This window comes from Arabidopsis thaliana, chromosome 3 (genome assembly GCF_000001735.4).
Source record: "Arabidopsis thaliana chromosome 3, partial sequence".
Lineage (NCBI taxonomy): Eukaryota > Viridiplantae > Streptophyta > Magnoliopsida > Brassicales > Brassicaceae > Arabidopsis > Arabidopsis thaliana.
Genome location: NC_003074.8, coordinates 3863939 through 3891113, shown reverse-complemented (window position 1 = coordinate 3891113; position 27175 = coordinate 3863939). Strand labels below are relative to the sequence as shown.

The 27175-nt window shown below is 37.3% G+C and overlaps 9 protein-coding genes and 1 pseudogene across 17 annotated transcripts; 7 read left to right on the top strand and 3 right to left on the bottom strand.

Moving 5' to 3' along the window:
• The first annotated feature begins 113 nt into the window (after positions 1 to 113).
• On the top strand, positions 114 to 4157 carry Nek7 (NIMA-related kinase 7). Of its 4 annotated transcripts, NM_001202938.1 has the most exons (14): positions 114 to 694; positions 995 to 1061; positions 1323 to 1352; positions 1473 to 1538; positions 1616 to 1662; positions 1772 to 1817; positions 1923 to 2003; positions 2105 to 2147; positions 2245 to 2294; positions 2415 to 2496; positions 2569 to 2618; positions 2713 to 2786; positions 2875 to 2926; positions 3015 to 4006. In NM_001202938.1, the coding sequence occupies exons 1-14, from the start codon at positions 564 to 566 to the stop codon at positions 3939 to 3941; spliced, it is 1746 nt and encodes a 581-aa protein (NP_001189867.1). In that variant the 5' UTR covers positions 114 to 563; the 3' UTR covers positions 3942 to 4006. The 4 variants fall into 4 exon arrangements, with proteins under 4 accessions (NP_001189867.1, NP_001327417.1, NP_001327416.1 ...); NM_001337979.1 differs by having other exon boundaries at positions 995 to 1352; NM_112055.5 differs by lacking the exon at positions 1323 to 1352 and having other exon boundaries at positions 183 to 694; positions 3015 to 4157.
• AT3G12190 (golgin family A protein) lies at positions 4122 to 4931 on the bottom strand (the record flags this gene model as incomplete). Its single annotated transcript, NM_112054.1, has 1 exon — positions 4122 to 4931. One exon carries the CDS (start codon positions 4929 to 4931, stop codon positions 4122 to 4124), a length of 810 nt encoding a protein of 269 aa, NP_187826.1.
• A 1318-nt stretch (positions 4932 to 6249) lies between these two features.
• Positions 6250 to 7784, bottom strand: AT3G12180 (Cornichon family protein). Its single transcript, NM_112053.4, has 4 exons — positions 7576 to 7784; positions 6913 to 7094; positions 6705 to 6827; positions 6250 to 6604 (listed from the first exon to the last, which is right to left on the bottom strand). Exons 1-4 carry the CDS (start codon positions 7648 to 7650, stop codon positions 6544 to 6546), a joined length of 441 nt encoding a protein of 146 aa, NP_187825.1. The 5' UTR covers positions 7651 to 7784; the 3' UTR covers positions 6250 to 6543.
• A 478-nt stretch (positions 7785 to 8262) lies between these two features.
• On the bottom strand, positions 8263 to 10206 carry AT3G12170 (Chaperone DnaJ-domain superfamily protein). Of its 2 annotated transcripts, none has more exons than NM_112052.3 (8): positions 10052 to 10179; positions 9643 to 9741; positions 9440 to 9541; positions 9299 to 9358; positions 9107 to 9213; positions 8938 to 9020; positions 8756 to 8846; positions 8263 to 8663 (listed from the first exon to the last, which is right to left on the bottom strand). In NM_112052.3, exons 1-8 carry the CDS (start codon positions 10091 to 10093, stop codon positions 8459 to 8461), a joined length of 789 nt encoding a protein of 262 aa, NP_187824.1. In that variant the 5' UTR covers positions 10094 to 10179; the 3' UTR covers positions 8263 to 8458. The 2 variants fall into 2 exon arrangements, with proteins under 2 accessions (NP_187824.1, NP_001325582.1); NM_001337977.1 differs by having other exon boundaries at positions 8266 to 8663; positions 10052 to 10206.
• A 238-nt stretch (positions 10207 to 10444) lies between these two features.
• RABA4D (RAB GTPase homolog A4D) lies at positions 10445 to 11838 on the top strand. Its single transcript, NM_112051.2, has 2 exons — positions 10445 to 10903; positions 11178 to 11838. The coding sequence occupies exons 1-2, from the start codon at positions 10677 to 10679 to the stop codon at positions 11617 to 11619; spliced, it is 669 nt and encodes a 222-aa protein (NP_187823.1). The 5' UTR covers positions 10445 to 10676; the 3' UTR covers positions 11620 to 11838.
• Positions 11839 to 12045: 207 nt separating this feature from the next.
• AT3G12150 (alpha/beta hydrolase family protein) lies at positions 12046 to 14775 on the top strand. Its single transcript, NM_112050.3, has 5 exons — positions 12046 to 12880; positions 13101 to 13185; positions 13305 to 13474; positions 13890 to 14164; positions 14253 to 14775. Exons 1-5 carry the CDS (start codon positions 12493 to 12495, stop codon positions 14424 to 14426), a joined length of 1092 nt encoding a protein of 363 aa, NP_187822.2. The 5' UTR covers positions 12046 to 12492; the 3' UTR covers positions 14427 to 14775.
• Positions 14776 to 14811: 36 nt separating this feature from the next.
• Positions 14812 to 16627, top strand: FLR1 (Leucine-rich repeat (LRR) family protein). Its single transcript, NM_202562.5, has 2 exons — positions 14812 to 15642; positions 15977 to 16627. The coding sequence occupies exons 1-2, from the start codon at positions 15039 to 15041 to the stop codon at positions 16348 to 16350; spliced, it is 978 nt and encodes a 325-aa protein (NP_974291.4). The 5' UTR covers positions 14812 to 15038; the 3' UTR covers positions 16351 to 16627.
• A 1062-nt stretch (positions 16628 to 17689) lies between these two features.
• Positions 17690 to 18734, top strand: AT3G12143 (annotated as a pseudogene). Its single transcript has 2 exons — positions 17690 to 18206; positions 18280 to 18734.
• A 616-nt stretch (positions 18735 to 19350) lies between these two features.
• EML1 (Emsy N Terminus (ENT)/ plant Tudor-like domains-containing protein) lies at positions 19351 to 23025 on the top strand. Of its 3 annotated transcripts, none has more exons than NM_180237.3 (10): positions 19351 to 19680; positions 20099 to 20236; positions 20329 to 20438; positions 20527 to 20644; positions 20761 to 20934; positions 21066 to 21134; positions 21256 to 21501; positions 21573 to 21641; positions 21715 to 21778; positions 22121 to 23025. In NM_180237.3, exons 2-10 carry the CDS (start codon positions 20150 to 20152, stop codon positions 22165 to 22167), a joined length of 984 nt encoding a protein of 327 aa, NP_850568.1. In that variant the 5' UTR covers positions 19351 to 19680; positions 20099 to 20149; the 3' UTR covers positions 22168 to 23025. The 3 variants fall into 3 exon arrangements, with proteins under 3 accessions (NP_850568.1, NP_001030677.1, NP_187821.1); NM_112049.3 differs by having other exon boundaries at positions 19398 to 19680; positions 20105 to 20236; positions 22121 to 22622; NM_001035600.3 differs by having other exon boundaries at positions 19382 to 19680; positions 21715 to 22292.
• Positions 23026 to 24432: 1407 nt separating this feature from the next.
• On the top strand, positions 24433 to 27043 carry AT3G12130 (KH domain-containing protein / zinc finger (CCCH type) family protein). 2 transcript variants are annotated; one of them, NM_112048.4, is made up of 3 exons: positions 24433 to 24786; positions 25467 to 25527; positions 26022 to 27043. In NM_112048.4, the coding sequence occupies exons 1-3, from the start codon at positions 24708 to 24710 to the stop codon at positions 26626 to 26628; spliced, it is 747 nt and encodes a 248-aa protein (NP_566412.1). In that variant the 5' UTR covers positions 24433 to 24707; the 3' UTR covers positions 26629 to 27043. The 2 variants fall into 2 exon arrangements, with proteins under 2 accessions (NP_566412.1, NP_001327732.1); NM_001337976.1 differs by lacking the exon at positions 25467 to 25527.
• The last annotated feature ends 132 nt before the right edge of the window (positions 27044 to 27175 follow it).

Below are 27175 nucleotides of genomic sequence, written 5' to 3'. Positions count from 1 at the left end.
ATGCCCCAGTCATGTTCAAACTTTAAAACAATTTCCTTTAACAGAAAGATAAAATCAAATGAGTGCTTTAAAATTCTTATATATTTTTCTTGTGAGCGTTATTCAATCAACTTTTCTACATTTAAAATTCGATTGCCGACCGACACATTCATTACTCAAAAAAGAAAAGAAAAGAAAAGAGAGGAAAATACTCACTTTTTATTTAATTAAAATAGTCACTTGTTACTTGCCAACAAATAATATTTTTCTTAGTACATAGGGAAAGGGGAAAAAAGAGTAAATTCTGTGCCGGAGAAAAAAAAAGAATCCAATGACATAAATAAAAGTCTTGATAGGTGGGCGATTTCAACATACCTCCTCCGTCGTCGTCGGCTTCCATTGATTTTGGCACTACTACAAGAGACTTACGTTCTTCTTCATTATCTTCTTCTCTTTCTGAAACCCTAAGATTTTTGGTTGGATTGTCTTGTCGTTCTACTGTTTTCCTTAGCTGCTCTTCAAGGTGAAATTGGGTTTCTGTAGCTTTTTTTCTCCGGGAAAGGTTTTTCTTTTTTGAAGATTTCATGCAAATGGAGGCTAATGACTGTCAAGAGGAACATAAGTTCACTCTCGACAACTATCATGTCGTGGAGCAGGTTAGAAGAGGCAAGTCCTCTTCCGATTTCGTGGTTCTTCATGATATTGAAGACAAAAAGTAAGATTCTTTTTGCTCTGTTTCATAATAATTAGGGCAGACACTGTTCATTTTTTTAAAAAAAATTCGAGTAATAATGGAGACGCTTTATGTATGTGTTGTACGGACAAATGCAAGGTTTTGGGTTTTGTCTATAATGAATGAGTTTGGTTCTGTAAATTAGTTTCTATCTGCAAATCCATAAATTTTAAAAAAGCAATTTTTATTCTTTTGTTTGCATTCTCTTTGATCAAAAACCCTGTTTGTGGTATGTTGGTCTCTTGCTTTCTTTCATGTCTTAAAGTTTCTTGTATCGATTAGGTATGCAATGAAGAAGATTTGCCTAGCGAAACACACGGACAAGTTAAAGCAAACCGCTTTACAAGAGGTAACTATGTGACTTTTATTAGTTGATCTTTTGAATCTTCAATCGTTATGTTAACTATGCTCTTTAAATTGGGGAAGACATTTGACATATCTTTGTATCAGTTATTTTATTCACACATGTATTAGCATATGAGGTGATATTTATATCTCTAGTTATTGTATTGATTCTCGGTGCTCATTTGTTTCTACGCATATGGTATTCATTTGTTTTTGATATTCGTCTCTCCATTATTCGAGCAATGTATTAACCTGATAACTTCAGATTAGCAGAGCTGTTATAAATTATGATCTGGTATGGAAACACACTTCACTTATTTTCATTCAGGGTTTTGAGCAATTGGTTTATTTGGCATTTAACTTTGCAATTCTCATTCCCTTGTAAAATCATCATCTTTTTCTTTTTGTGTTGCAGATGAAATTGCTCTCAAGCTTAAAGAATCCTTATATCGTGCATTATGAAGATTCTTGGATTGACAATGTATAAAAGTTGAATTTCAATGTTCATATATGAACAAGTTAAAAGGATTTCTTCACAGATTCTTTTTCTTTTCACAGGACAATAATGCCTGCATTTTTACTGCTTACTATGAGGGAGGGAACATGTGAGTTATTCCTTGGAATCTGTATTTGTAATCTTTCTCTATGGGGCTCAGCCTAAAGCGAAATCCACGTCGTGGATTACTAACAACTATTTTGTTTTTTCCAAATCAGGGCTAATGCTATTAAGAAAGCGAGAGGAAAATTATTCCCGGAGGAAGTAATCTCTCTATTTTTAATTTATTCTTTTGTTTCTTTTACACTTGTTTTGCGACATTAAATATGTGAGGTTACTGTTTTGCTGATTATTCATGTGATTCTACAGAGAATCTTTAAATGGTTGGCACAATTGTTACTGGCTGTTAACTATTTGCACTCAAACCGTGTAGTTCACATGGATCTAACGGTATATATTTAAATCCTAGTACATTACTCTTGCTGATGTGTGATTCTTTTTTGTGTTATTTCTTGAAGAATGGCTTCTCTGATTATCGATTATCTATGCAGTGTTCAAATATTTTCCTGCCGAAAGATGATCACGTCCAGCTTGGTATGATAAATGAGAATACTGAATTTACTCTTCATTGGAAACTATATATTTGTCTTTTTATGCACTAGTTAGCTTTTAATCTCTACTCATGGCACAGGTAATTATGGTCTGGCGAAACTTATAAATCCAGAAAAGCCTGTTTCCATGGTGTGTTATCTATACCTTTTTGTTTTCTATTTATAGTATCTCTCTGCACCCATTTGTACATCTAGTATCTCAAATGTCAGTTCTTTTTAGATTATCTAATTAAGAGTACTTTTTGCATAGGTTTCGGGTATCTCTAACAGCATGTGCCCTGAGGTATTAGAAGATCAACCATATGGATATAAATCTGACATATGGTCGCTGGGTAAGTTAAGTTTGAACAATGTAGACTTCTTTATGTCATTAAAAGGAATCACATTTATCCTGCTTTGTTCAGGTTGTTGTATGTATGAAATTACAGCACACCAGCCTGCGTTTAAAGCTCCGGTGGGCCTACCTTAAGCTTTTCCTATATCATATCTTTTTTGTAATGTAATGTTTTCATGACTTTTTGAAACTAAATTTTGAGGAAAATATACAGGATATGGCTGGACTCATCAATAAAATAAACAGATCCCTTATGTCTCCTCTTCCGATCGTCTACTCCTCTACCTTGTAAGTTTCTTATTCTTTCATTTGACAAGATTCTCTTTAATACAAACACAAACAGCATGAAACAAGACACAACTATTTCATGTTACAGGAAACAAATGATAAAGCTTATGCTTAGGAAGAAACCAGAATATCGGCCAACAGTAAGTTTGTGAACATATTCATTGTTGGATCATGGATGTTTGCCACGGTGACTATTTTAACTAAGATTATGTAACATTTATCCTGCAGGCCTGCGAATTGTTAAGAAACCCATCTCTACAACCATACCTTCTTCAATGCCAAAACCTGTCGCCTATTTATCTTCCGGTTTTCCCGATAAAGCCGGTAAATAGTCCGAAGGATAAAGCAAGAAGAAACTCATTGCCAGGAAAGTTTGGAAAGGAAAGAGTTTCAAGAGAGAAGAGCGAGGTGTCCCGCAGTTTGGAAAATCTATATCCATTTTGGACGAATACAGAGACTGGATCTAGCAGCTCATCGCAACCGGCATCATCTACGAATGGCGCAGAAGACAAACTTGAAACAAAAAGAATCGATCCAAGCTGTGACACATTGAAGATTTCTGAGTTTACAAGCCAGAAGTCGGATGAGAGCTTAATTGATCCTGATATTGCAGTTTACTCTACAGAAACGCCAGCCGAAGAAAATGCTCTGCCAAAAGAAACTGAAAATATATTCTCTGAGGAATCTCAGTTACGTGATGTTGATGTTGGGGTTGTGAGTGCACAAGAAGTAGCATGTTCCCCTCCAAGAGCCATCGAAGAAGCTGAAACTCAGGAGGCATTACCTAAACCAAAGGAACAGATAACAGTGCCCATTTCTAGTGTTGCACATTCATCTACTGAAGTTGCAGCAGCAAAAGACCATTTGTCTGGAAGCCTTGAGGGCGATAAAGCAAAGATGGTGAAACTAACAGCGAGTGAAATGTCATCGGTACTAAGTAAGCTCACAAAATTGGGTCCGCCGCAGAGTAAAGAAAGGGCAGATGCATTAGAGTGTTTATTGGAGAAATGTGCAGGGCTTGTAAAGCAAGAGAAATATGAAGAACTTGCTGGTTTGCTTACACCATTTGGGGAAGATGGTGTCTCGGCTAGGGACACTGCAATTTGGTTCGCAAAGACACTCTTGTCGTCTGACAAACTCAACCAAGGAACCTGATTGAGTTAGAGACAAATTTCCCTTTTTGGTTTTTGTCAAATATGTAAAAAAATTCTTTTATCATCAGTTTTAAATTTAGTTTGTGAACACTCCATTTATCTGTTGTCATATGTAATATATAAATATTTGAATGTGAGCTAGTTTTCTCCTATTATATTACATAGTTGCTCTCTTTGAACTTCATTCATCTCCACTGGTATCTCCGTTTCCTCTTCCCTTCACGTCTCTCCATTCACCGAGTCTCTTCTCAATCAAATCGACCTCTTTCTGTTTCTCCTCTAGTGCTCTGTTCAAGTGTTTCAGCTTCCTTTCTGCTTCCTCGTTACGTTTACATAACACAAGATTCTTTTTCTTTTCCCACCTCAGTTCCTCACAACGCTTTGTCATTCGCATACTCACCCATCGAAGGTCTCCTTCTCTCAGTGCAAGATCTCTGGTACAATCTTTAAGTTTCTTCTCCTCCAACTTCTTCTTCTTCAAGATCTCTTCGTACTTCTCCTGTTGAACCAGTAGCTCCTCCGACATCTCCTTGGAATGTTTAACATCCAGTTTCATATCATTCTTCTGCAACGCTTCCACTTGCTCTCTTGTCCGCTTTAGCTCAAACTTACGTTCTCGGTTCAATTTCTGAACCAGAAAACGTTTCTTTTCCTCAGATTCGATCTCTCTCTTTAGCCTATCTAGTTTCCTCTGCTTTTCTTCAAAGTCTCTTCTAAATCCATCAGCTGTATTAATCTCTCGAGCCCTTTTCTCCAGAATTTTTCCTTTTGACTCTAACTCATGTGACCTCTTCTCTAGATGTTTCTCCTTCGACTCTATTTCTTGTGACCTCTTCACAAGATCTGATTCAATTGAATCAAAATGAGATTCTAGATCTCTCCATGATAGCGTGAAGGACAATACATCAGAGGCTTTAGACTCGGCCTTCATCAATGATCTACGAAGACGCTCTTTCTTCCACTTGGCGACTCTTAACTTTTTCACTTCCATTTGCACACACTTTCTTCAACGCCAAGCTTTCTACTACAAAAAAAAAACAGAGAATGAGCCACAAGGAACCAAAGAAACCCTAGGAGATAACAAGACAATCACTCACAATGACGTACACAAAGTGGCAAGCGATCTATGAACTCGAAATAATAGGTCCTTTGAATTCAGAAAAGACCAAGAAATGGATGAACACAGTAATCGCGGAAACTAAGACACGATATCGAACATTTGATCATCTACAGAGAAGAAGATAGAAAAGAGAAATATGCAGAAAGAAACCTTGGGAGTGCGAACTCTCTCTGCTTGATCCTTTTTGGCTACTGAGTAAATGAGGATACAAGTTTCATATAAACCTTTTTATACCCTTTTTACAAATTATTTTCTACAAACATTTATTAGTTACCTTATTATGGCTTTTAATTCAACTTATTTTATAGTAACTAGGTCTCTTATCCCTAAGAACAGAAATAAAATTATTAATGGATTTCCTTAACTGTATTTCCATTGAAGGTATCTAAACTACCTTCATTAAAATCAGACTCTGCTCTAGACGACTAGACATGTGTTGGAGGTGCTAATGAAATACATTAAAATTTGGGTCAAAATTTTTATTTTCTTTCTAAAAAACATGAGAAAAATGGCCCATTTATTTTTCTCACCTCAGGAACCTCAAATTTATTGAGCTGGAGATTAAAATCATACTAAAAATGAAAAAGCATGAGAGAAATTTTTGTTTTAAGAACTCATAAGTGAGGCATCAAGAGGAAAAAAGAAATGAAGTCATAGGATGGATTATGGTTTTGATAAGGTAAGTGAATAAGCGCCTATTTGCTGGATTAAGTGGCATAGTCGTTGGGAGTTAATTAAGGACACCCACGGGCCACGGCCAAGTATGAAAATTGTAGTCTATCTATCTTGAATGATCTTTTCGCTTGGATTGACTAGAGTCTCTCGTGGTCCCAGACTCTTGCCCTAAAAAATCTAAATAAGGAAAGTTCCTTATTTAACCGGTTTAATGCCCGTAGTAAATATTATCGGTTTGTGAGATGGTCTGAGCCGGTCCGGATCGGGTCATAGGGGGTCTGGGACGTAATCAAGCTGGATAACTCTCTTGGGTTGGGCCGTAATCCTTCTTGGGTCGCTATTTGGTCACTATCGCAAAAATTGGCTCATATAAAAAGGTTTGTTGAAACATGCCTTGGTTTTTGTTCTTGCAGAGTTTCTGTTTGGGTCACCTTCTCCTCCTCCTCTTGGATGGACATGGATTTAAGGTCCACAGCGGGTTCAATTGCATCTCCGATAAACTAGATATCGGTGCGTTTTTCCACAGCCAGTCTATGTAATACAATGTAGCTTCATTCTTGATACATGATTTTTATGACTTCAATGATGAGACTGAACATTATATTGCGCAAAACAAAACTGATGAAACCCTCCATGTCAAACGATTTGTGATGAGTTTTCGGTAATCATACGTTATATAAAGCTACATGATGAATCCCTGAATGGCTAATTCTAAGCAGGGACGTAATAAAAACCTGTCACAATTTTCTAAAACACACTCAGAAAATAAAGAGAGAGTGGTTGATAACGCAGAGCGCAAGCGCATAAATCAAAACAAATGAAGTAGATCATCATCTTCCGTGAAGCTATAGACCGCAGAGAGAGTGAGCCTGCAAAAATGTTTTATGGACTCGGTAAGTAACTTCATAGTAGAAGAACCAAAGTAAGTGAAGATGTTAATAGGAAAGCTAAAGCTGTAGTTTTTTTTACCTAAAGACAACCATGATGAAGAGAAAGACGTAGAACCCGAGCTTGGTATACCGGAGCTTCTTTTCAAAGCTGATACCACGGAACACTTCAGTGACATCGATGAGATAACGTCGCTCTTTGTATCTGAAGAACAATGGGAGGCGCGTATTTAGTTTCCACGCATGTCAATCAAGAATCATAAGCAATATGGATGGATATAGATACTTACAACATTGCGTGATAGACTGTTACAGGGACGGCGACCAGAAAGAAGACCCAATGCCATGTGAGGAGGAAGAGAAGGCAGAGTGACCCTTGGAGGATAAACTCAGGTATTACTAATCGGTTGATACGGGTACTTGTTTCAAAAGGGTTCAAGTAATCAGCTTCTAAATCCGTTAAGCAGATAACCTACAAAATCACACACGATATCAATAGACTAAAAAGGAATCTCAATGCTTCAATCATTAGCAGAGGCAGTTAGTATGAGAGTAAACACTATTGGTAGTAGTATCTAACTTCATTCATTCACAGTATATAACTCGCAATTAATCAACTATATGTCTCAATTGACCAAGTATCATATACAAGCCTTGCAGACAATCCAAATCAGAACTAAGAACAACTTTGAGTTAGAAGCATAAGATTAAGGATAAACAATGAAACCTCTCTGGACCCAAAAAATTGTCAATTGTATTTAGTACAAAACCGACGAACACAAAGGAAAATTGTTCCATTCCTAATTTTTTAGCTAATTCGAACAAAAAGCTAAGTTGCTCGGTGTTTTTTCACAAGTACAATTCCGACAATCAGGATTTGAACAGTAAGGACAGATCTCGATTTAAGAATCTTAATGGAAAGTAAAAGGGGACAAACAAAGTAGATAGATTACCTGGTAGAAGACGGAAGCGACGAGAGCCAAGCTAACGAAGAAGGAGACTATCCATAAAAACAAATCCCAAGCCATATTTGCTCTCTTCAACAATTACGATTCGTCTTTTTGCGACTGCGACTCTTCTCCTTAAATACCTTTGAAAAAAAAAGAACTCTTCTTCTCTCAACAATTGGTGTACTTTACTTTGGGGTTCTATTGGACATTAGATTCTTCTTTCCTTTTTATTATTACTTCTCTAGTTTCTTTTTGTGAATATCCTTTTTGTTAAATTCCTTTTTCTTTTTCAACAAAAAAAAAAGATGCTTGGTGTTAATTAATAAAGAACTAACAAAATTTATTAACTGTATGCCATTTAGGCCTATACAAGCCATATAAGTAAATAATTTCATTTTTTTCTTCTCTTTTAGAATAATTATTTGGTTCTTTTAAATAAGTTCACTTGAAATTTGTTAGTTCTTTATTTAGGCCTATACAAGCCAAAGGATCCGTCCACTCTCCTCTTCCCGAGAAACTTGGTTGATACCGTACGTTTATATGTTACATTGTAACAAAGGCTTGTTTAGTTATCAACTGATTATGATGCATTACTCGACCTGATTGTTTTTGCAGGTGGAGAAGTCCTAGGACCCGGTGATAGAATTTCTCTTCTTCTGAAGATCCAGACGACATACACGTGGGACCCTGAGCTTTTGAACTGGTAAACTCACTGCTTTTTTTGTTGTTGGAAAAAAGACAAAAAGTAAAAATACACATTGTTTCCTAGCAAATACACATTAGTCTTCAACTTCTAAGAAGCAACAAATGTGATCTAATTTACGCTAAAAACATTGGTCTCCATTACAAACACGAAACCTAAATTTCACAAACTACTACATAATCTTTATTTTTTTCTAGACTTCTTCGATGATCTCCGGCTTTCAACTTTTCTCTGAGCAGCTTCGAACTCTTCTTCGTTTGGCTCAGAGTCAGCATTGCTACCATACCTAGAGACAAGTGAAGAGAACATTGAATCGAACTTCTCTTTCCTCTCATCTCCCCGCTGGGACATTACAGCGTATAAATCTTTATCTGCAGCCTTTGCTGCTCTGAAAGTATAGAAATTTTGAAACAGGTCACAACAAAGATAACTTCAGAGGGCATTTATTGGGGTGGAAAAGGTAGACAAATAGAAGCTTACTTCCGTCTCATCTTCTGGGGATTCGTGGGAGGTTCCATTTCTGCAATCTCCTTTGCCCATTTCTTGTAAGCTTTTGTTGATTTCACTTCTCCTGCAGATGTTAAACAATGGTATGCACAAACAAATCAGAACCTGGATAGGTTTTATAGACAAAAGAATTATTGCAAGAAAGAGAAGCCTACCCGCTGCAATGGCCTCATCGATAATATCTTTGAAACGGTGCGAATCAAGCTTGGGGTTCGAGCAAAGCATTGAGCAGAAAAGCCTGAAAGAGATATAGTACCAATAATGTTTATACAAACTTCAACTCACAAACTTGACAATAATGAAAACAAGGGGATGATTAATTACCTGCTCATTTTACCCTTAAACTTGTTATATAGCTCAATCAAATCATTCTTCTCGGATTCAGAACCCCTATAGTTGGCCTCAAACTCTTCAATATCTTCCTCGGTGACCTATAGCACAAATGATCAGTATACAGAACGAAACAGTTGTGTTGCAAAGTCCAAAAAGAAATCAATTGTGAATCATGATTCTTACCTTCTTGTACATTGCCTTGAAGAAGTCCCTCAAGTTGTCAACCACATCTCCCGAAAGATCCTAATGAGATAGGGAAATAACCAGTTTGTAAGAAAATCCTCCAGTACCTTTACTTAAGTTGAAAACTTTCTTTCAACTTACAGCATCATCAACTGAGCCAGTTTGATCATAGACTGCTCTTTTCTCTTCATCACCGAGAATCGAAATAACCTTTTGCAACTGCTGAAATTTCTCTTTAGCATCCTGTATTGGATAAGAAAAACAAGAATTCCGGTTACAATGTAAAATTGAATAGACCCCTAAAAACTAAGAAAAGTAAAGAAACCAAAACCCCTCAGTTAAACCTCATCATCCTTGTTTTTATCAGGATGAAGCCTCAATGCTAACTTATGATACGCTTTCCTTATCTCTTGTGGAGATGCTGTTGCTTCAACACCAAGAACCTTCAACAAAGACGCATTCATTAGTTCGTTTCACTGAATTCTACTAACCACCAAGAAAACAACTAAGAATTGCAACAGCTACGGTACAAATTGATCAAACCATGGATCTTAACCAAGTAAAGTCTCTTAGCCTCTTACAATCCCAACAATAAACAATGATATTCAGATTATCACAAAAACATCATCAGACGAATCAGCACATGAAAATCGACAAAACAATCTTAAATTTCGAAGCATAACTGGAACAAGTCCCAAATCCAGAAACGGAAACCCTAATTGGAACCATCGGATAAAGAGAATGTTGAGATACCTCGTACAGATTTTTCTCATTGGATCTTCCATCATTCTCCATTTTCAACGTTCTCGTGTAACTCCTTCGCCGAGAAAGTACACACCAGAGATAAGTAATGGAGTTAAAATTTTGCTTCTCAGAAAATTTATGGCGCCAATAAATTTCCATTGCCGCCTATTTTAACAAGGTTATAACCTAATCTGGTATAGTAGTTAAACCGAACTTGATTTGGTATGATATCGATTTTGAATTAATTCGTTCAAATTGCGCCGGTTATGTTTACGTACCGTGCCATTAGGAAATTGAACGGTGAATAAGGTACGAATAAAGTAAACGGCCAGGATGAATTGGGTTAAGGGTGATCTATGGCACAGTAGAATAATTCCTAGAGTAAAGGGTCCCGCATCGGCCGTTAATCCTCTCTTTCTCTCAATCTCTGAATAATTTTTCGCTTTCTCTGCCTAACCACCATTCATTGTGATCTGAGTTTCTGTGTTCGTCTGATGGTAGATTCGACTGTTTCACGCGTGCAATACGAATCCGAGACTCTTCGCCTTTCGTATTCGTGATCTGGAGATTTGTGTATATTCATTCTCCTTTGTTGTTGTGTTTTTAAATAATAATAATAAGAAGAAGAAGAGAGATGTCTAATTTGTATGGAGATTATAACCAAAAGATCGATTACGTCTTCAAAGTCGTGTTGATCGGTGATTCTGCCGTTGGCAAAACTCAGCTTCTTGCTCGGTTCGCTAGGAATGAGTTTAGCGTCGATTCTAAAGCCACCATTGGTGTTGAATTCCAGACTAAAACGCTCGTCATTGATAACAAAACCGTCAAAGCTCAGATTTGGGATACTGCTGGCCAAGAAAGGTTTTGCTTTTTTCTTCTTCATTCATTAGAAGTAATGACACCATGAATATCATTTGGTATATATCAGAGAACGTTCACAATTCATCCATTTGATTGATTTATGTCTTAGCAGCTAGAGATGCCATTGAATTAGGCAACACATGTTCCAATATAAGTAGATATGTATGAACAATGGGTTGGGATCTTTGATGGGCAAATGGGCAACATGAATATGTGATGTTTGATCATCACTTTGTTTAAGGCTCTTACGTTTATCAAAGTGTTTCTTTGGCAGATATAGGGCGGTGACAAGTGCATACTACCGTGGAGCAGTTGGGGCAATGTTGGTCTACGACATGACCAAACGTCAATCATTCGATCACATGGCTAAATGGCTGGAAGAGTTACGAGGACATGCGGACAAGAACATAGTGATTATGCTAATTGGGAACAAATGTGATCTTGGAAGCCTAAGAGCAGTGCCAACAGAAGACGCACAAGAGTTTGCACAAAGAGAAAACTTGTTTTTCATGGAAACCTCTGCTCTAGAAGCTACCAATGTTGAAACAGCATTTTTGACCATCTTAACAGAGATCTACCGAATAATCAGCAAGAAATCACTAACGGCTGATGATGATGACGCCGATGGTAATTCAAGTCTCTTGAAAGGAACTAGAATCATCATCCCGAGCGAGCAAGAGAGTGGGAAAAGAGGTGGATGTTGCGGCAAATCGTAATTCTACTAGCGAAAGAGAGAAAGATTGTATTTTTTGGTTGTTCTTGTTGTTTTTTCTTTGTCCCGCTTTATATATTTTGTTATTCGTGTTAGGCCATTTGTTCTTGAAACGAAACAATATGCCAAGGTTTACTAGAGAAAGAGTATGAGGGTGAAACAAGAAGCCCCCATTTTTTACATCACATTTTATAGAAAAAAATAACCTTTTATGAGATCGTGTGTCTTGTGTTGATTTCACAAGAAAAAGATGATAATTCTGCTGATATGTGTATTATTATCAATCAAAAAAATATGAACATACACTTTTTTTTATGTGTAGAGTATTCATTACTTATTTACAGGACAACCAAATAAATAGTGGTCCCATCATATTCCAACCTTCATTATCAGGAAAATACATATTCCAACTTTTTTTTCTTTTTCTTTTCAGCCGATTCCAACTATAATTCAGACCAATGGGCTTCAAATTCTGTCAATGTCAAATGTATGGATAACGATTCTCTACAAAAAGACCAAACCCAAAAAATGGACCCCACGAAATGCCAGCGTGGCATCACATAATATCATCATCAGCCCACCGTTTCAATCGTTTTGCTCCGGTTTCCCAATTTTCTTCACGCTTCTCCCATACCCTCTTACCTATCTTCTTATTCTTCTTAGATTTCTCCATCGATCTCGAACAAAGGATTCACCTTTGCATTCATATTCTTTATCTTGACTTCAAAGTCAAACCTCCGATTCGATAAACAAATTGGGGAATGGATGCTTGCTTTCGTCTTTCTCACCAGATCTGAAGCACCCAAGTTCCAAATTCATATTCGATTCACCGGCGGCTAGGTATTTCTCAAATCGGTCAGATTTCTGAGATTTATTTATGAGAACAATGGTGACGACCAAATTGGGAATGCTCCATTATGTAATTGACCATATATATGGAGCGTTTATGCACCGCACCAAGATGACCCCACCCTTCTTCTCTCGAGGTTGGGGTGGTCCCAATCTCGAATTGCTCGAGCGTATGGTTCAACGCCTCTTCCCTCTTGAGGTTCAAGGTCAGAATTGGCCACCGCCTCTGGTTCGTCCAGTCTGGAGAACTGTTTGGGAGACAAAGACCGCTACTTTGAGAGAAGGTGTTTTCCAGACTCCTTGTGCCGATGAGCTTACCGCTGCTTTGCCTCCGGAGTCTCGCACAGCCAGGGTTGCTTGGCTTGTCCCCAAAAACGTTCCTCCCCAAAAGATGGCTTGTGTGGTTCATCTTGCAGGTACCATTATTGATTCTTCTCTGTTTAGAATAGATTATAGGTATATACACTAAAGTGACCACAAGGAGACCTTAAATTTGGTGTTTTGAAGCCTAGTTGTTAGAAGGGCTTGTCTATGTGATCTTAATTTGTTCATAGCCCTTCCAGGTTATTGTCTTTTTACAATTGCTCTTGATTTGTAAATATCATATCTTTCTGATGATGTGTGGCATTGTTGTAGGCACAGGTGATCATACATATGACCGAAGATTGCGTTTGGGTGGACCGTTGGTGAAACAAAACATTGCAACAATGGTGTTGGAAAGGTAATAAAAGAGACTTGTTTCTCCCCCTTGATGAAAGCTTAAGAGCAAATCATTTTGCTTTGACCGCTTTTGAAGCTTTTTGCCATGTTTTTGATCAAACATAGATAATGCCACTGCAGCCCTTTCTATGGCCAAAGGCGTCCCTTTCTTCAATGCGGTGCGAGACTCCTCTGTGTTAGTGATCTACTTTTGCTAGGGAGGGCAACAATCGAAGAGTCCCGCAGTCTTATTCACTGGCTAGACACTGAGGAAGGCTTTGGAAAGATGGGTGTTTGTGGGCTAAGTATGGGTAAGTTACATTTATCTTCTTCTATGAACAACTTGTGAGCTAATGCATTGAGTTAAATTGGATGAATAAGTGTTAGATCTGCGTTTTCACCAAGGTTATCCAAAGTTTAAACTGTGTTGTGGATGTCGCTAGTTGGATGGTCTGGTATAGGTTTCCTGCAGTAGTTGTGGGGATGGTAATTGGCTTTCTACATATATCTATAGTAAAGTAAAGTAGCCGCTCCTAGTTATCGTGCTTCATAAGATAACAATCCAACTCCTCAATAAGCTTCTCAAATGCATATGCACCCATAGATTTAGGTTCAAGTGTTCCATCTAGGGATCTATGCGGCTACAGCTTCATGCATTGATTGAGTTGCTTATCCTTTTCCTTTCACTTGAAACTTCAAACTGATAAAGGTGGATGAATATATTAGGAGGAGTACATGCTTCGATGGTTGGATCGCTTCATCCAACACCAGTTGCAACACTTCCATTCCTATCTCCGCACTCTGCTGTTGTTGCATTCTGCGAAGGAATATTAAAGTATGGGACTGCTTGGGAGGCACTGAGGGAGGAACTTGCAGCACAGAAGATCACAATGACTCTTGATGAAGTGAGAGAGCGGATGCGGAATGTTCTCTCCCTCACAGACGTCACTCGCTTCCCTATTCCCAAAAACCCTGATGCTGTTATCTTTGTTGCTGCAACTGTAAGTAGAAAAGTTATTCCGAAACTCGAAACATCAAACAATATGTTTGGAGACACATTACTGGTTGCTGATTATATGATTTGTGTAGGATGATGGATACATACCAAAACACTCAGTGTTGGAGCTTCAAAAGGCGTGGCCTGGTTCAGAAGTGAGATGGGTCACAGGTGGACACGTGTCTTCCTTTATACTTCACAATGATGAGTTTCGCAGAGCAATCGTGGACGGTCTCGATAGATTAGACTGGAAGGAGTCATGGTGAGGTATAACATGCGTAACACAGCCCCTTTTTAACACAAAGGGAGGGGTCATTATGTAAATGTCTTAATCTCCTCTTGTTGTATCATTTGTGTATGTTAGGAATAAGATTCTTTGCGCTTTCAAAAGTGGTGGGCTCTGATATTTATTTGTCTTGTGTTGTTTTTGTCCCAACACATAGCAACCATTTTAGGGGTTTTCGCTCATTACATTCCATTAATATGTCATATACATTGGATCTTTAACATTGTTTTTCTTTGCGCTCTTTTCTAGCATGTGTTTTATATGAAATGAAATGATTGTACTCACTATGAATGATGCGGTAACTAGCGTATATATCTTATACACAATGAAAAACACATGCTAAAACATTTGTATACCTAACTATTTGGTGCAGTGTGCCAGTGACTATCATACGGTCAAATTATTGAATAGTAGAGATATATGTACCATGCTTGTGAATTAAATTTATGTTGTGAAAAGAATATTGTACGTTGGGAGTAGTGTAGAACCCTAACTGTACAAAATCAGTAACATTACACAGCTGTGTTCCATTGAAGTCTCTGCTTATATACAAGAACTTGCTCATTCCTCAAAGCATCCACACATAATCACGATGAAGCTCTTTGTTCATCTCTCTATCTTCTTCTCCATCCTCTTCATCACTCTCCCATCTTCTTACAGCTGCACCGAAAATGACAAGAATGCCCTCCTTCAAATCAAGAAAGCACTTGGCAATCCTCCCCTTCTATCCTCCTGGAACCCCCGAACCGACTGTTGTACCGGCTGGACCGGCGTCGAATGCACTAACCGTCGCGTTACCGGTCTCAGCGTTACCTCCGGCGAAGTCTCCGGTCAGATCTCGTACCAGATCGGCGACCTCGTTGACCTCCGTACACTAGATTTCAGCTACCTGCCACACCTCACCGGAAACATCCCACGCACCATCACCAAACTCAAGAACCTCAACACTCTCTACTTGAAGCACACTAGTCTCTCCGGTCCGATTCCTGATTACATCAGCGAGCTCAAGAGCCTCACGTTCTTGGACCTTTCTTTTAACCAATTTACCGGTCCAATTCCCGGTTCGCTATCTCAGATGCCGAAGCTTGAAGCCATTCAAATCAACGATAATAAGCTAACCGGTTCTATACCAAACTCTTTCGGTTCTTTTGTTGGCAACGTCCCTAATCTCTACTTGTCTAACAATAAGCTGTCAGGTAATTAGCCATCATTTTCCATTTCTTTAATAGTTAATACTATGCTTTTGGTCAAATGTTTATTTATTAGTTTTTGGCTTGGCTTGTGTTCAAAGTCAAATGTTTATTTATGTCGGAATCGTAGAACTAGCCTCGTGCCTTAAAGTGTTAATGTAACCACTAACCAATGAAGATTTTATAGTGGGATTACCCTTAACTAAACTAGTTACTTACTTATATTTGGTAATTGGTCCCCAACAAAACACAAAGAAACTTTTATAGTTAAGATCTCGCACCAAATAAGATTTTGTTGATAAATTTCTAATCCCGGTTTAATGAAATTTTTGCATTGCAGGAAAAATACCGGAATCGTTGTCTAAATACGACTTCAACGCAGTGGATTTGTCGGGAAATGGTTTCGAAGGAGATGCCTTTATGTTCTTCGGACGGAACAAAACAACAGTACGAGTGGATTTGTCGAGAAACATGTTTAATTTCGATCTCGTCAAGGTTAAGTTCGCTAGAAGCATAGTTTCGTTGGATCTGAGCCAGAACCATATCTACGGGAAGATACCACCAGCACTGACTAAACTACACCTCGAGCATTTCAACGTGAGCGACAACCATCTCTGCGGAAAAATCCCAAGTGGCGGTCTACTTCAGACCTTTGAACCATCTGCCTTCGCTCACAACATCTGTCTTTGTGGAACTCCCCTTAAGGCTTGTTAATTTGGTTTAATCTTGGCGGAAGAATAAAAATAATGTTGAATATGTTATGATGATGTGTTCATTATCACCGCCAAACCAAGTTTATTGTTTCTTTGTTATGAATTTAATTTAATGGCAAGAATTGGTTACGTAAGAATGTTGTGAGGTATATTCACAAGTCTAATCTTTATAACACTAGATAAGTCCGCCTAAATAGATGGGTGTAAAATGTAACTGTAATTTTTTATCGATAATATTTAAATTTTGAATAGTAAAATAATAATCTATACATTGTTCTTGATATATAATTTTGAATAGTAAAATAGTAGTCTTATGCATTTTATTTTATAATACCCATTCAATCTTATTGATGATATTTGAAGTCTAAATAGTAACTTACACACTTTTTCTTTATTATAATTTAGTATTTAGAAGAAAAGAACAAATTTTTATCTTACATATTCAATTTTGTAATACAATTTAACTATCTATTTCATAAAAAACTCGATTTTAATTATATACACTTCATCTTACTTGATAATGATTTCATGTCAAAATAATATATATGAGATCAAATCTATATCTTAGTTAATATTAAAAATTATTAACAATTAACAAAACATAATTAATAATAATAAAAATTTTGTTAATACCATACATATTAAAAATTTGACCAATAACATATATAAATATTTTTGGTTAATTTTCCTTTTGGTTAAGAAAAATAAAATGTAATATTTTTTAGATATATATATATGAATTAGTATATGTTAATAATGATTTATTTTTTTGTTTTCTATTTCTTTAAGAAGAAAAAATTTAATTGATTTTTTTTTTAGTATTTCTATTTCTTTAAGAAGAAAAAAATTAATTATGTTCTTACACGTGTCAACATCTGATCGATAGACTTGACACATGGCATAATCCTATGAGTTAGTAATTTTCAAAACCATACTTTACATAACAAAATATATGCGATTCCATTACTCGATTTTTTTAAGTCACTTCTAGCTATTTTATATTTGAGCAACCGATAAACTAAGAACAGAACAAAGACAGAAGTGTTAGAATTGAGTGGTGCAGTGACGAACGTATGGTTAAATTATTGAATATCGTATCAAATAGTTAAAACAACTAAATAAAAATATATATATGCACCATGCTTTATGAGTTATGAGATGAATTGAATTTATGTTATAAAAAGGTTATTGTACGTTAGAACTTTTAGGAGTAGTGTAGAACCCAAACTGTACAAAATCAGTAACATTACACAGCTGTGTTCCATTGAAGTCTCTGTTATATAGATCACAAGTTGTTTAACTGCTCAAAGTAACCACACCCATGATCACAATGAATCTCCTTCTTCATCTCTCTATCTTCTTCTCCATCATCTTTATCTCTCCCATCTTCCTACAGTTGCAACCCAAATGACAATAATGCCCTCCTTCAAATCAAGAAGTCCCTTAACAACCCTCCCTACCTCTCCTCCTGGAACCCCCGAACCGGCTGTTGTACTGGCTGGATCGGAGTGGAATGCACTGACGGCCGCGTCACCTACCTCTACCTTTCCGCCAGTACAATCTCCGGAAATATCCCACCCGCGATCACCATGCTCAAGAGTCTCAACCTCCTCTTTATAAAACACACCAATTTCTCCGGTCCGATTCCTGATAACATCAGCGACCTCAAGAACCTCACGTTCTTGGACCTTTCCTTTAACCAATTTCCCGGTCCAATTCCCGGTTCGCTATCTCAGATGCCCAAGCTTGAAGCCATTGAGATCCACGACAATAAGCTAACCGGTTCTATACCAAACTCTTTCGGTTCTTTTGTTGGCAACGTCCCTGAACTCGACTTGTCTAACAATCAGCTCTCAGGTAACCATCATTTTTAACATTCTTTATTATTAATAAAGTTATAAATCCCGGGTTTTATGACACTCCATTTCAGGGAAAATACCGGAGTCATTGTCAAAACACGACTTCAACGCTGTGTTTCTGTCGGGAAACAGTTTAACCGGAGATGGTTCCATGTTTTTCGGACGGAACAAAACAACAAGACAACTGGATCTGTCGAGAAACATGTTTCAGTTCGATATCTCCAAGATTGAGTTCGCTAGGAGCATACTTACGTTGGATCTGAGCCAAAACCGAATCTTTGGTAAGATTCCTCGGGTGTTGACTACCCTACGAAGTCTCGAGCGTTTCAACGTGAGCTACAATAGTCTCTGCGGGAAAATCCCAAGTGGCGGTCGCCTTCAGACCTTTGAACCATATGCCTACTCTCACAACCTCTGTCTTTGTGGGACTCTGCTTAAGGCTTGTTGAATTGGTCTAATGTTGGCGAATTAAAAAATAATTAACGTTTTAACCATATGATGTTTGTGTTAATAATCATTACCGCCTGCCAAGTCAGAGGTTCCTTATTAAGAGAATTTAATATCAAGAAAAGGGTAAGAATGATGTTGAGATATTCAAAGTGTATCTCTATAATCTCAGTGTGCATGGTTCTACGTAAGTCTCGTTCTCGTATTGCAGGTTAGGATTAGTATATCATCATATGTCTCAATTCAACTAACTTAACCCCTTGTCTCGCAAGGGGGCATCTAGTGATCACATATATACAAGTGTTTCGTTATGTAGTAGCTAGCTAGTGATCAACAACGTACACTGATAAAAGTTTATTAGTTTCTTAGTTGTTATATCTAGCAATAGATTTGACAAAGTAAGGATTAAAAATCGATACTAAAATTTTTAATTTAATAATTTTTGTTTTACAAAATTGATTAGTTGGTGAAATATATCACAAGCATAATTTTAATCATTGAAATATATCACAAACATGATTTAGACTTTACAAAGTTTCAGAGAAACCATCCATACACAACAAACCATATATAATCAGGAACGATATACAAAACAATATGACTTTGTGTGACCAAAAAAAAAAAAAGTCAAAAGATATTAGGCTATATGGGCCGAAGTTGCTATTATTGGTGGGCCTTAGAGATCTTAATACCAAAACGAATCGTTTCGTCTTTAAAACGACTGTTCGGCGATTCCGACGCCATCCCATCTGAGTCCCGGAGAAATCGATCGTAGCTCTCTGTGCCCTTCGCTTAAAAAAATATCGCTTCTCTCGAGAGGGGAAGGAAAGTTCATTTCTTTTTGTCCAATTCTTTCAACTTCTCGTTCCAATCCCCTCAATTCTCCGTTTCACCGAACGCACTTCGAACCCTTAATTGCTTTTTGCGGGTCAAGTTTCGATTCGAGCGTTTTAGGGTTTCGTATCTGAATCGGTCGACAAGATAAACCCTTTTGTGGGGGTTTCCTCTAGATTTCGAAAACAGAGGTATGTTAAACGTTTCTGCCCCTTTTGAATCTCGTTCGAGCAATTATTGAGTTAGGCGTTCGATGATGAACCTTGTGATAGCTAATCTGCGAATTGAGCTTGAGTTAGGCCGTTCTGGTTCTTACCTAATTCAACACCCTTACTGTTAGTTTTAGGCACGGAAGTCTTAAATAGGGTTTAGGGAATGGTTAACCGAGGTTAGGATTTAGGGTTTCGAAAAAAGTGTTCAGCTTCCGTGGTTTCGTGAATTAGGGGGAATTGTCTTGTCTTGTTTATGCTTCTGCAGCCTTTATTTTATGTTTCCTTTGGATTTTGTTCAATTCTAAAGTTCTTCAGTAGTTGGCTGATAAATTTGTTATCATCAGCTTTCTAATTACTGATAGCAACTGTTTTCCACATGACTGTAAATCTCTAAAAGGGATAGCTTTCGTTTGGATGGAAATTCTCTGAAACTAAACTACATAGTGATATGGAGACACAAATTCATCAACTTGAGCAGGAAGCATATACCGCTGTTTTAAGGGCTTTTAAAGCGCAGTCTGATGCGATTTCTTGGGTACTCTCTTCCTCCTTTGCATTGATTGTGTTCTGTCAGTCTCACGACTTAATCTCTGGAATATATTTTGTTGTACCATTTCCGCAATTTAGGAAAAAGAAAGCTTGATAACCGAATTGCGTAAAGAATTGAGAGTATCTGATGATGAACATCGAGAGCTTCTCAGTAGGGTCAATAAGGATGATACTATCCAGAGGATAAGGTTAGATTGTTTATTTGCACCAGCATAAACAAAATTTATCATGAATCTCGTTTATTTTAATATATGTTGTATCATGGAACTGTACCAGAGATTGGAGACAGGGAGGCGCAAGCCAAATTACTAGACATGCAACTATTCAGCCTTTTGATGTTCTTCCTAGTCCCACTTTCTCAGCTGCCCGAAAGAAACAGAAAACATTTCCATCTGTAAGTCTTATATTCTAGCCGTATTTGCACCAATGATGGTTCTTTAATACTTTCTTCTGGTTAGCCACATTGTGTTGTTTTATGTTATTTCTTAACCAATTATCTGTGAGATGCAGTATAATCCATCAATTGGTGCGACTGGAAATAGGTCATTCAATAATCGTCTGGTATCCAGTGGCATATCAGGAAATGAATCTGCTGAAGCTCTGATCGGAAGAAAAGTGTGGACAAAATGGCCTGAAGATAACCACTTCTATGAAGCAATTATAACCCAGTACAATGCAGATGAGGTACTATTTTTGTTCATTGAGTGTAGATTGCTAATTGGGTAGATAGATGGTTTGTTGTCCCTGCCAATTTTTATAGAAGTCTCTGATTATCTATTGGATTTGCAATTTACGCACTTGTTTTATTCTCACAGGGTCGGCATGCTTTGGTGTATGATATACACGCAGCTAATGAAACGTGGGAATGGGTTGATCTCAAGGAGGTAATCGTTACATGAACATTATCTTAATATTCTTTGCCTGTGGTTGCATATGTTTTCGTAAGCGATCTGGTGTCTGTACATACTGATGATCTTGATAAGAGCTGACATTATTATTGTTTAGATACCACCGGAAGACATAAGATGGGATGGGGAGGAGAGTGGGGTAGCTTTAAACATTGGACATGGAAGTGCATCCTTCCGTGGCAACAGAAGAGGCCAAATCCATGGTGGTAGAGGGAGAGGACCAAGAATTCATCAACCAAGAAGGGAACTTGTACCGCCACCAACACAACAGAATGGTAGTGGTGGGCGGAGAACTTCCTCTGATGATATTGAGTTGTTCAACACAGACTCGCTTGTGAAGGAGGTACGTGTTTTTTTATCTGCTGTATACCCATTAAGCTCAATGCCTGCTCTAACATGAAATTTTTGTTTTAGGTGGAGAGAGTTTTCGATTCTACGCATCCTGATCCACTCGAGCTCGACAAGGCCAAGAAAATGCTCAAGGTTTGAGATTAATACCTTTTGTATGTGGTATAATGTTGTGATCAGAGAACAATAACACTAGTTTGTGATGCAGGAACATGAACAGGCACTCATTGCTGCCATTGCAAGGCTTGCTGATACTTCGGATGGCGAAATGGGTAATAATAACAAAAGCACGCTACGTTTAGTTTGCAACCTCAGAATAATATATTATTTACCATTGAATTTTTGTGTTATGATGATAATATCAAGCATAATTACAAACTTAATCCTAGGAAAAATAATAAGAGAGTTAATACACACTTGCTCAGCTTGTGATTTCAGCGTAACTTGTAAACAGTTGAATAGCTTGAAATATAGGTCTTCTTCTTAACGCACACTTGCCCACTTCAGTGTAACTTCGTAAACAGCTGAATAGTTGCCCAGCTTCTTGAACCTCGATTGCATACTTCTTCCTCATGTTGAATCTATAATTGATTTATCTGCTTGTAACTCATCAGATGGAGATCCACCATATTCGCATGATCATCCAATGCCACAGGGATGAGAGAAAAGCTGTATGTTACTCAGGATTCTGTGGTCATGAAACCCAAAGGACTCTGGATTTAAGAAGAAACAATGTGCTCGGCTGACAAAGAGGTTGCTCAGAAGATGGAATAGTGAGTTTCTTCTAAATTGGTGTCAGGAAAATGTATGAAAATTAAATTTGTTAGGGAATGGAAAGTAGGATTTTGGTTGTAAGCACAAGTATTTGTTTTAGAGAGTGTAACCTGTGACTATGATTGACCATGTAAATGTTGCTGAGTTTACCTCCAAGAGATAACTAGACCTGCCATGACAATGCATACTGTAAGGTTAACGTGTATGTAGCCTTGTTGAGATGCATGCTCAAAGTATCCTTGACCATAACATGCATATTACATTGCACAATAAAATCTGAATTTGCATAACAAAAACACTGCGTTTAGCAAAAGAAGCACCTGGTTTCTCGTAGAAATAAGTTCCACAAATCCTTCAATGCGGTCATAGCAGGCTTAAGGTGATCATCAACATGCTAACGAGGAGCTAATCAGATGATGCATTCATAGCAGAAGACATAAGAGAAGGTAGAGAAAACACTAACCCCCTTGCAATTTGCAGCGGATTTCATTCATCTTCGATCTAGCATGTTTGATTTATTCAATCGAATTCTTCTAAATCAGCTCGTTGCGATTTCTTTGTAATCCCTACGAGATAACGGATTTGAAGGTATTAAGGTCCCAAACTACTTGACAAGAGCCGGAAACAAATTCGACACCAGAGACCGATGATGAAATAAAGCTATAGAGAGCAGGAAATATGTAAAAAATCAAACACAGAAAGCGATGAATCAAACAAAATCCTAGCTCAAGAAGGAATTTTATAAATACCTGGAGACGAAGAACCCTCCTTAGAGAGATTGACTGGGATCGGGTTTCCAGTCATCATGTAAGCTGAGAAATCGCAGAATCGGGAGGAATAACGGAGAAGAGAGAAGAAGAAGAAGATGATCGGAGATTATGCGATTGTTAGAAGTCGAGAGAGAAAGGGGAAAGAAGAAGCTGTCAATAATAGAGAATTGTAGAAGCAACGTAGATATTCTTTGACCCGTTTACCTTCTTCCTCTTTCTTTTTTTGCCACGCATATCTTCTTTTTTTCCCAATTTTTACTCTATTTTTTTAGAATAATGGAATTTGTTCTAATAAAATTAAATTCATTAGGTATTATTTTTTATTTGATAATATTAAAAGGATTTTTTTTATAAAAAAAAGGAAACTAGGTAGATGACAATGAAAATATTCACCATTTTTTTCCCAACTAATCCGTGTTCTTTTAGATTTGGCCTAATCCCTCTAAGTAGTTATATTTTGCCTATTCCCTTTCTATCGTCTATTCCTAAAGAACAAACATGTAATGCATTCGTTTGTTCTCCCAAAGCCTAAGCAAAGCTTCTTTGGTATTCCTCTCTTAAGAAAAAAAATACAATGGTGCAATATGATTTCAAGAATATAAGTGTCGTCCCAATCGGAAACGAGTTTGTCGATCTCAGTCTTTCCCGCGTTCATCGTCAGACTCCAAATATCCGATCCTTAAACTGATCCCTCAAACTGATCTTAATAATGATCATAATGCTTCAGACTTGTTGGTTGATTCAGACGTTTTGTTTAGGCTTGAGGAATTGGCACATGAAGAAGGAATCAAGAAGGCTCATCATGAGAAACAAGAAGATGATTTTGTGATGGCCAAGGTACATATTAGGGAGGATCACAAGGACCAACTTGTTGCATTTCGCAAGAATATTCAACCCTTGCTGATTTTAATAGCCTTAGCATTTTTGGCTCTTGTAGCTGTAGGGAATACTTATCAAGTCATTCAAGAGTGTCTTTAAGCTTTTGAGTCTCTTTGGCTTATTGAGTTTTATTTTTGTTTCTTCCACATTTTTTCTTTCAATATTTAACATTTTTTCTGTTTACAACTGTGATTGGTAAAACAGAAACCAATCAAATGCTTCCACAAATCCCGAATAGTTATAGCTGACATTTTTATTGATTGCAAGTTTCATAGTCATTATCCCAAGATTTCAGTAACTTCGAACTGAAATTTTGTGCCATTAAAAGAAGTTGTGGGCCGTTAATGGGCCGGTAAAAGTTCCATTTTGTTAATGTTACAAAGAGATCAAATAAGGAAAACATGACGTCATCCATTTGACATTTTAGCTTATCGTAAACAGGCGCACCGCTTACTTCACGGCCCACGTTAAGCTAAATCTTTCCGGTTTATTGTCCTTTACAGAGAAATTTCGGTTTACATCTTATTTTGTGCACTGGGCCACGCCGGTTTAAGTTCCAATAAAAAAAACCGGCAAGAGTAAACAAAAAAGAGGAAAATCTCATCTTTTTCCCTCGACGACAACCACCTTAGGGTTAGGTTTATTTTCTCGCTTATTCTCTCTAACTCTTTTTCCCTATTCCGATTTCGATTTGTCTTCTCCGATTCGCTTTTCCTTTCGCTCTCTAGACTCTAGAGTCAATTTGATTTCTACTCTCGTATCGGATCTATACTTAATCATGGATACTCGTAAGAGAGGACGGCCTGAAGCTGGCTCATTCAACTCCAATGGCGGCGGATACAAGAAGTCTAAGCAAGGTTAGTTCTTTTACTCTTTATCTACTGGAATTCTGTTGTACCGATCTTTTTTAGTTCCTTATGTTTCACTGTCTCTGATTAAGGTTTAAATTCGAGATCTTAAGTTGTGGGTAAAATTAAGACTTTTTTTTGCTAGTTATGAGATTTACTAGGAGGCAAAATTTTCTTCTTTCGTTCTCGGTGCTTTGTTTTGGTGATTTCGTGTTCTGTTTGCTTACTTATCTTGTTAATTAGCTAGATTACTGCAAAAAGTACTGGCCTTTTTTATCTGATGTAAATCTAAATTGAGTGATGATAGATCAGCTTTAGCTAAGTTGTTACTATTGTTAAATGTTAATTACTGGGTTTTGTTGGTCTCAAGCTTATATCTTCCACTGTCCTTGAGTTTTAGTATTTCTTTACTTTAATCCCTCTTCTCAAATATAAAGCTAATAACAGTTTATAACCATACCAAGGATTTAGTTTTGTTGATTGAATAAGCCTTTTTCCTCTGCAAAGTGTTTTTGTGTCCAGTTGGTTAGTTATCCTGAAAACATTAAAAAACATTATGCATCTTTTGATTTGAAAGTTTCATATAGATGATAAGATGAATGTATGAATGATATGTTGGATTCTAAAAGCAATATATTGAACTTCAGATAAGTTTTTAACTAAAGGAAAACACTTAATGTTTGGAACAGAGATGGAATCATATTCAACTGGTTTAGGAAGCAAATCGAAGCCATGCACAAAATTTTTCAGGTTATAATCCTTTTACTTAATGAATTAATATTCGAATTGTTATCTACCTGCAAGTTTGATCCCGAAATTACCAAGTAATACTAGATGCTAATGAAGTGGTTAGTTGTTATACAGGTATGTAAACATGTTTCAATCTGAATAGATAAGCGTATCTAGTTTGAGAATCATTTAGTTCAACTGGTTGTTATAACATAACAAAATCAACCAAAACATGTATTTTGTTTGAGCTGTGATAGTTGTTCTTCTATTTGGTGGTAGGGTATTAGTGATTTTGGGTTTATAATATAGTTGTTTATGGTCAGGTAAAGTTGTCGCATTACTAGTGGAATTGCCGCGCATCTATAAGCAGAACCGGATTACTATTTTTATTCTCTTATAGCACAATGATCATTGCTGTATCAATATGCTATTTCTTCTGTCTCTATTTGGTTTGTTCTTGTGCTATTCTATTCCCATTGTGTTTAAATCTCTGATGTATTATGCTTCTATTGCAGTACTTCTGGCTGTCCTTTCGGAGAGAATTGCCATTTCTTGCATTATGTTCCCGGAGGATACAATGCTGTATCGCAGATGACAAATATGGGACCACCCATTCCTCAAGTTTCCAGAAACATGCAAGGTTCTGGTAATGGAGGCCGATTCTCAGGGAGGGGAGAGTCTGGGCCTGGCCATGTCTCTAACTTTGGTGACTCAGCCACTGCCAGATTCAGTGTTGATGCCTCTTTAGCCGGTGCAATCATTGGGAAAGGCGGAGTCAGTTCAAAGCAGATATGTCGTCAGACGGGAGTAAAATTATCAATTCAAGATCACGAGAGAGACCCAAACTTGAAGAACATTGTGCTTGAAGGAACACTTGAGCAGATAAGCGAAGCGAGTGCAATGGTAAAAGATTTGATTGGGAGGCTTAATTCAGCAGCTAAGAAACCACCTGGTGGTGGTCTTGGTGGTGGTGGTGGCATGGGTTCTGAAGGGAAACCACATCCAGGGAGCAACTTCAAGACTAAGATATGTGAGAGATTCTCAAAAGGAAACTGTACATTTGGTGATAGATGTCACTTTGCTCATGGGGAAGCAGAGCTACGCAAGTCAGGAATCGTCTAGTTGTTGCTTGCAGATAGAGAATTTGCTGGTAAAACTAGTTTCTTATTTAGTGGTGGTGATATCTGATATCATCTTCACCTACTTTGTTTTTGTTTGTTATGAGAGAATACAATTTTAGTTTCATTATCATTGTAAGTCTATTTGGTGTTTTTTTTAATAGTTTAGTTTTTGGTTAATTCTGAGTATGAATTGAGATGGGAGGAAGCTTGAAGAGAATGATTGACAAAACTCAGAAACAGTGGTTAGGATTGTATGACGCCTTTTATTCATATTCTTGTTATCTCCGTTATGTCATGTGTGTGAATCACTTATATAATTTTCGTAAGATTTTCTGAATATGTTGGAGTCTTTGCTAACTGTTTGAATCGAGATCAGTTAACACTTATTAAGAACAAAAATGTGGTTTCTTGTGAGAAAAATGGTTTAATAAAAATCCGTGATTGATAGAAGAAAAAGATCAAAATAAATGGTTGGTGACGGGTGATCTTAAAAATGTTGAAATTAAGGTGTGTCGTCGTTATACGCGGTAAATAGATAGATAGAAAAA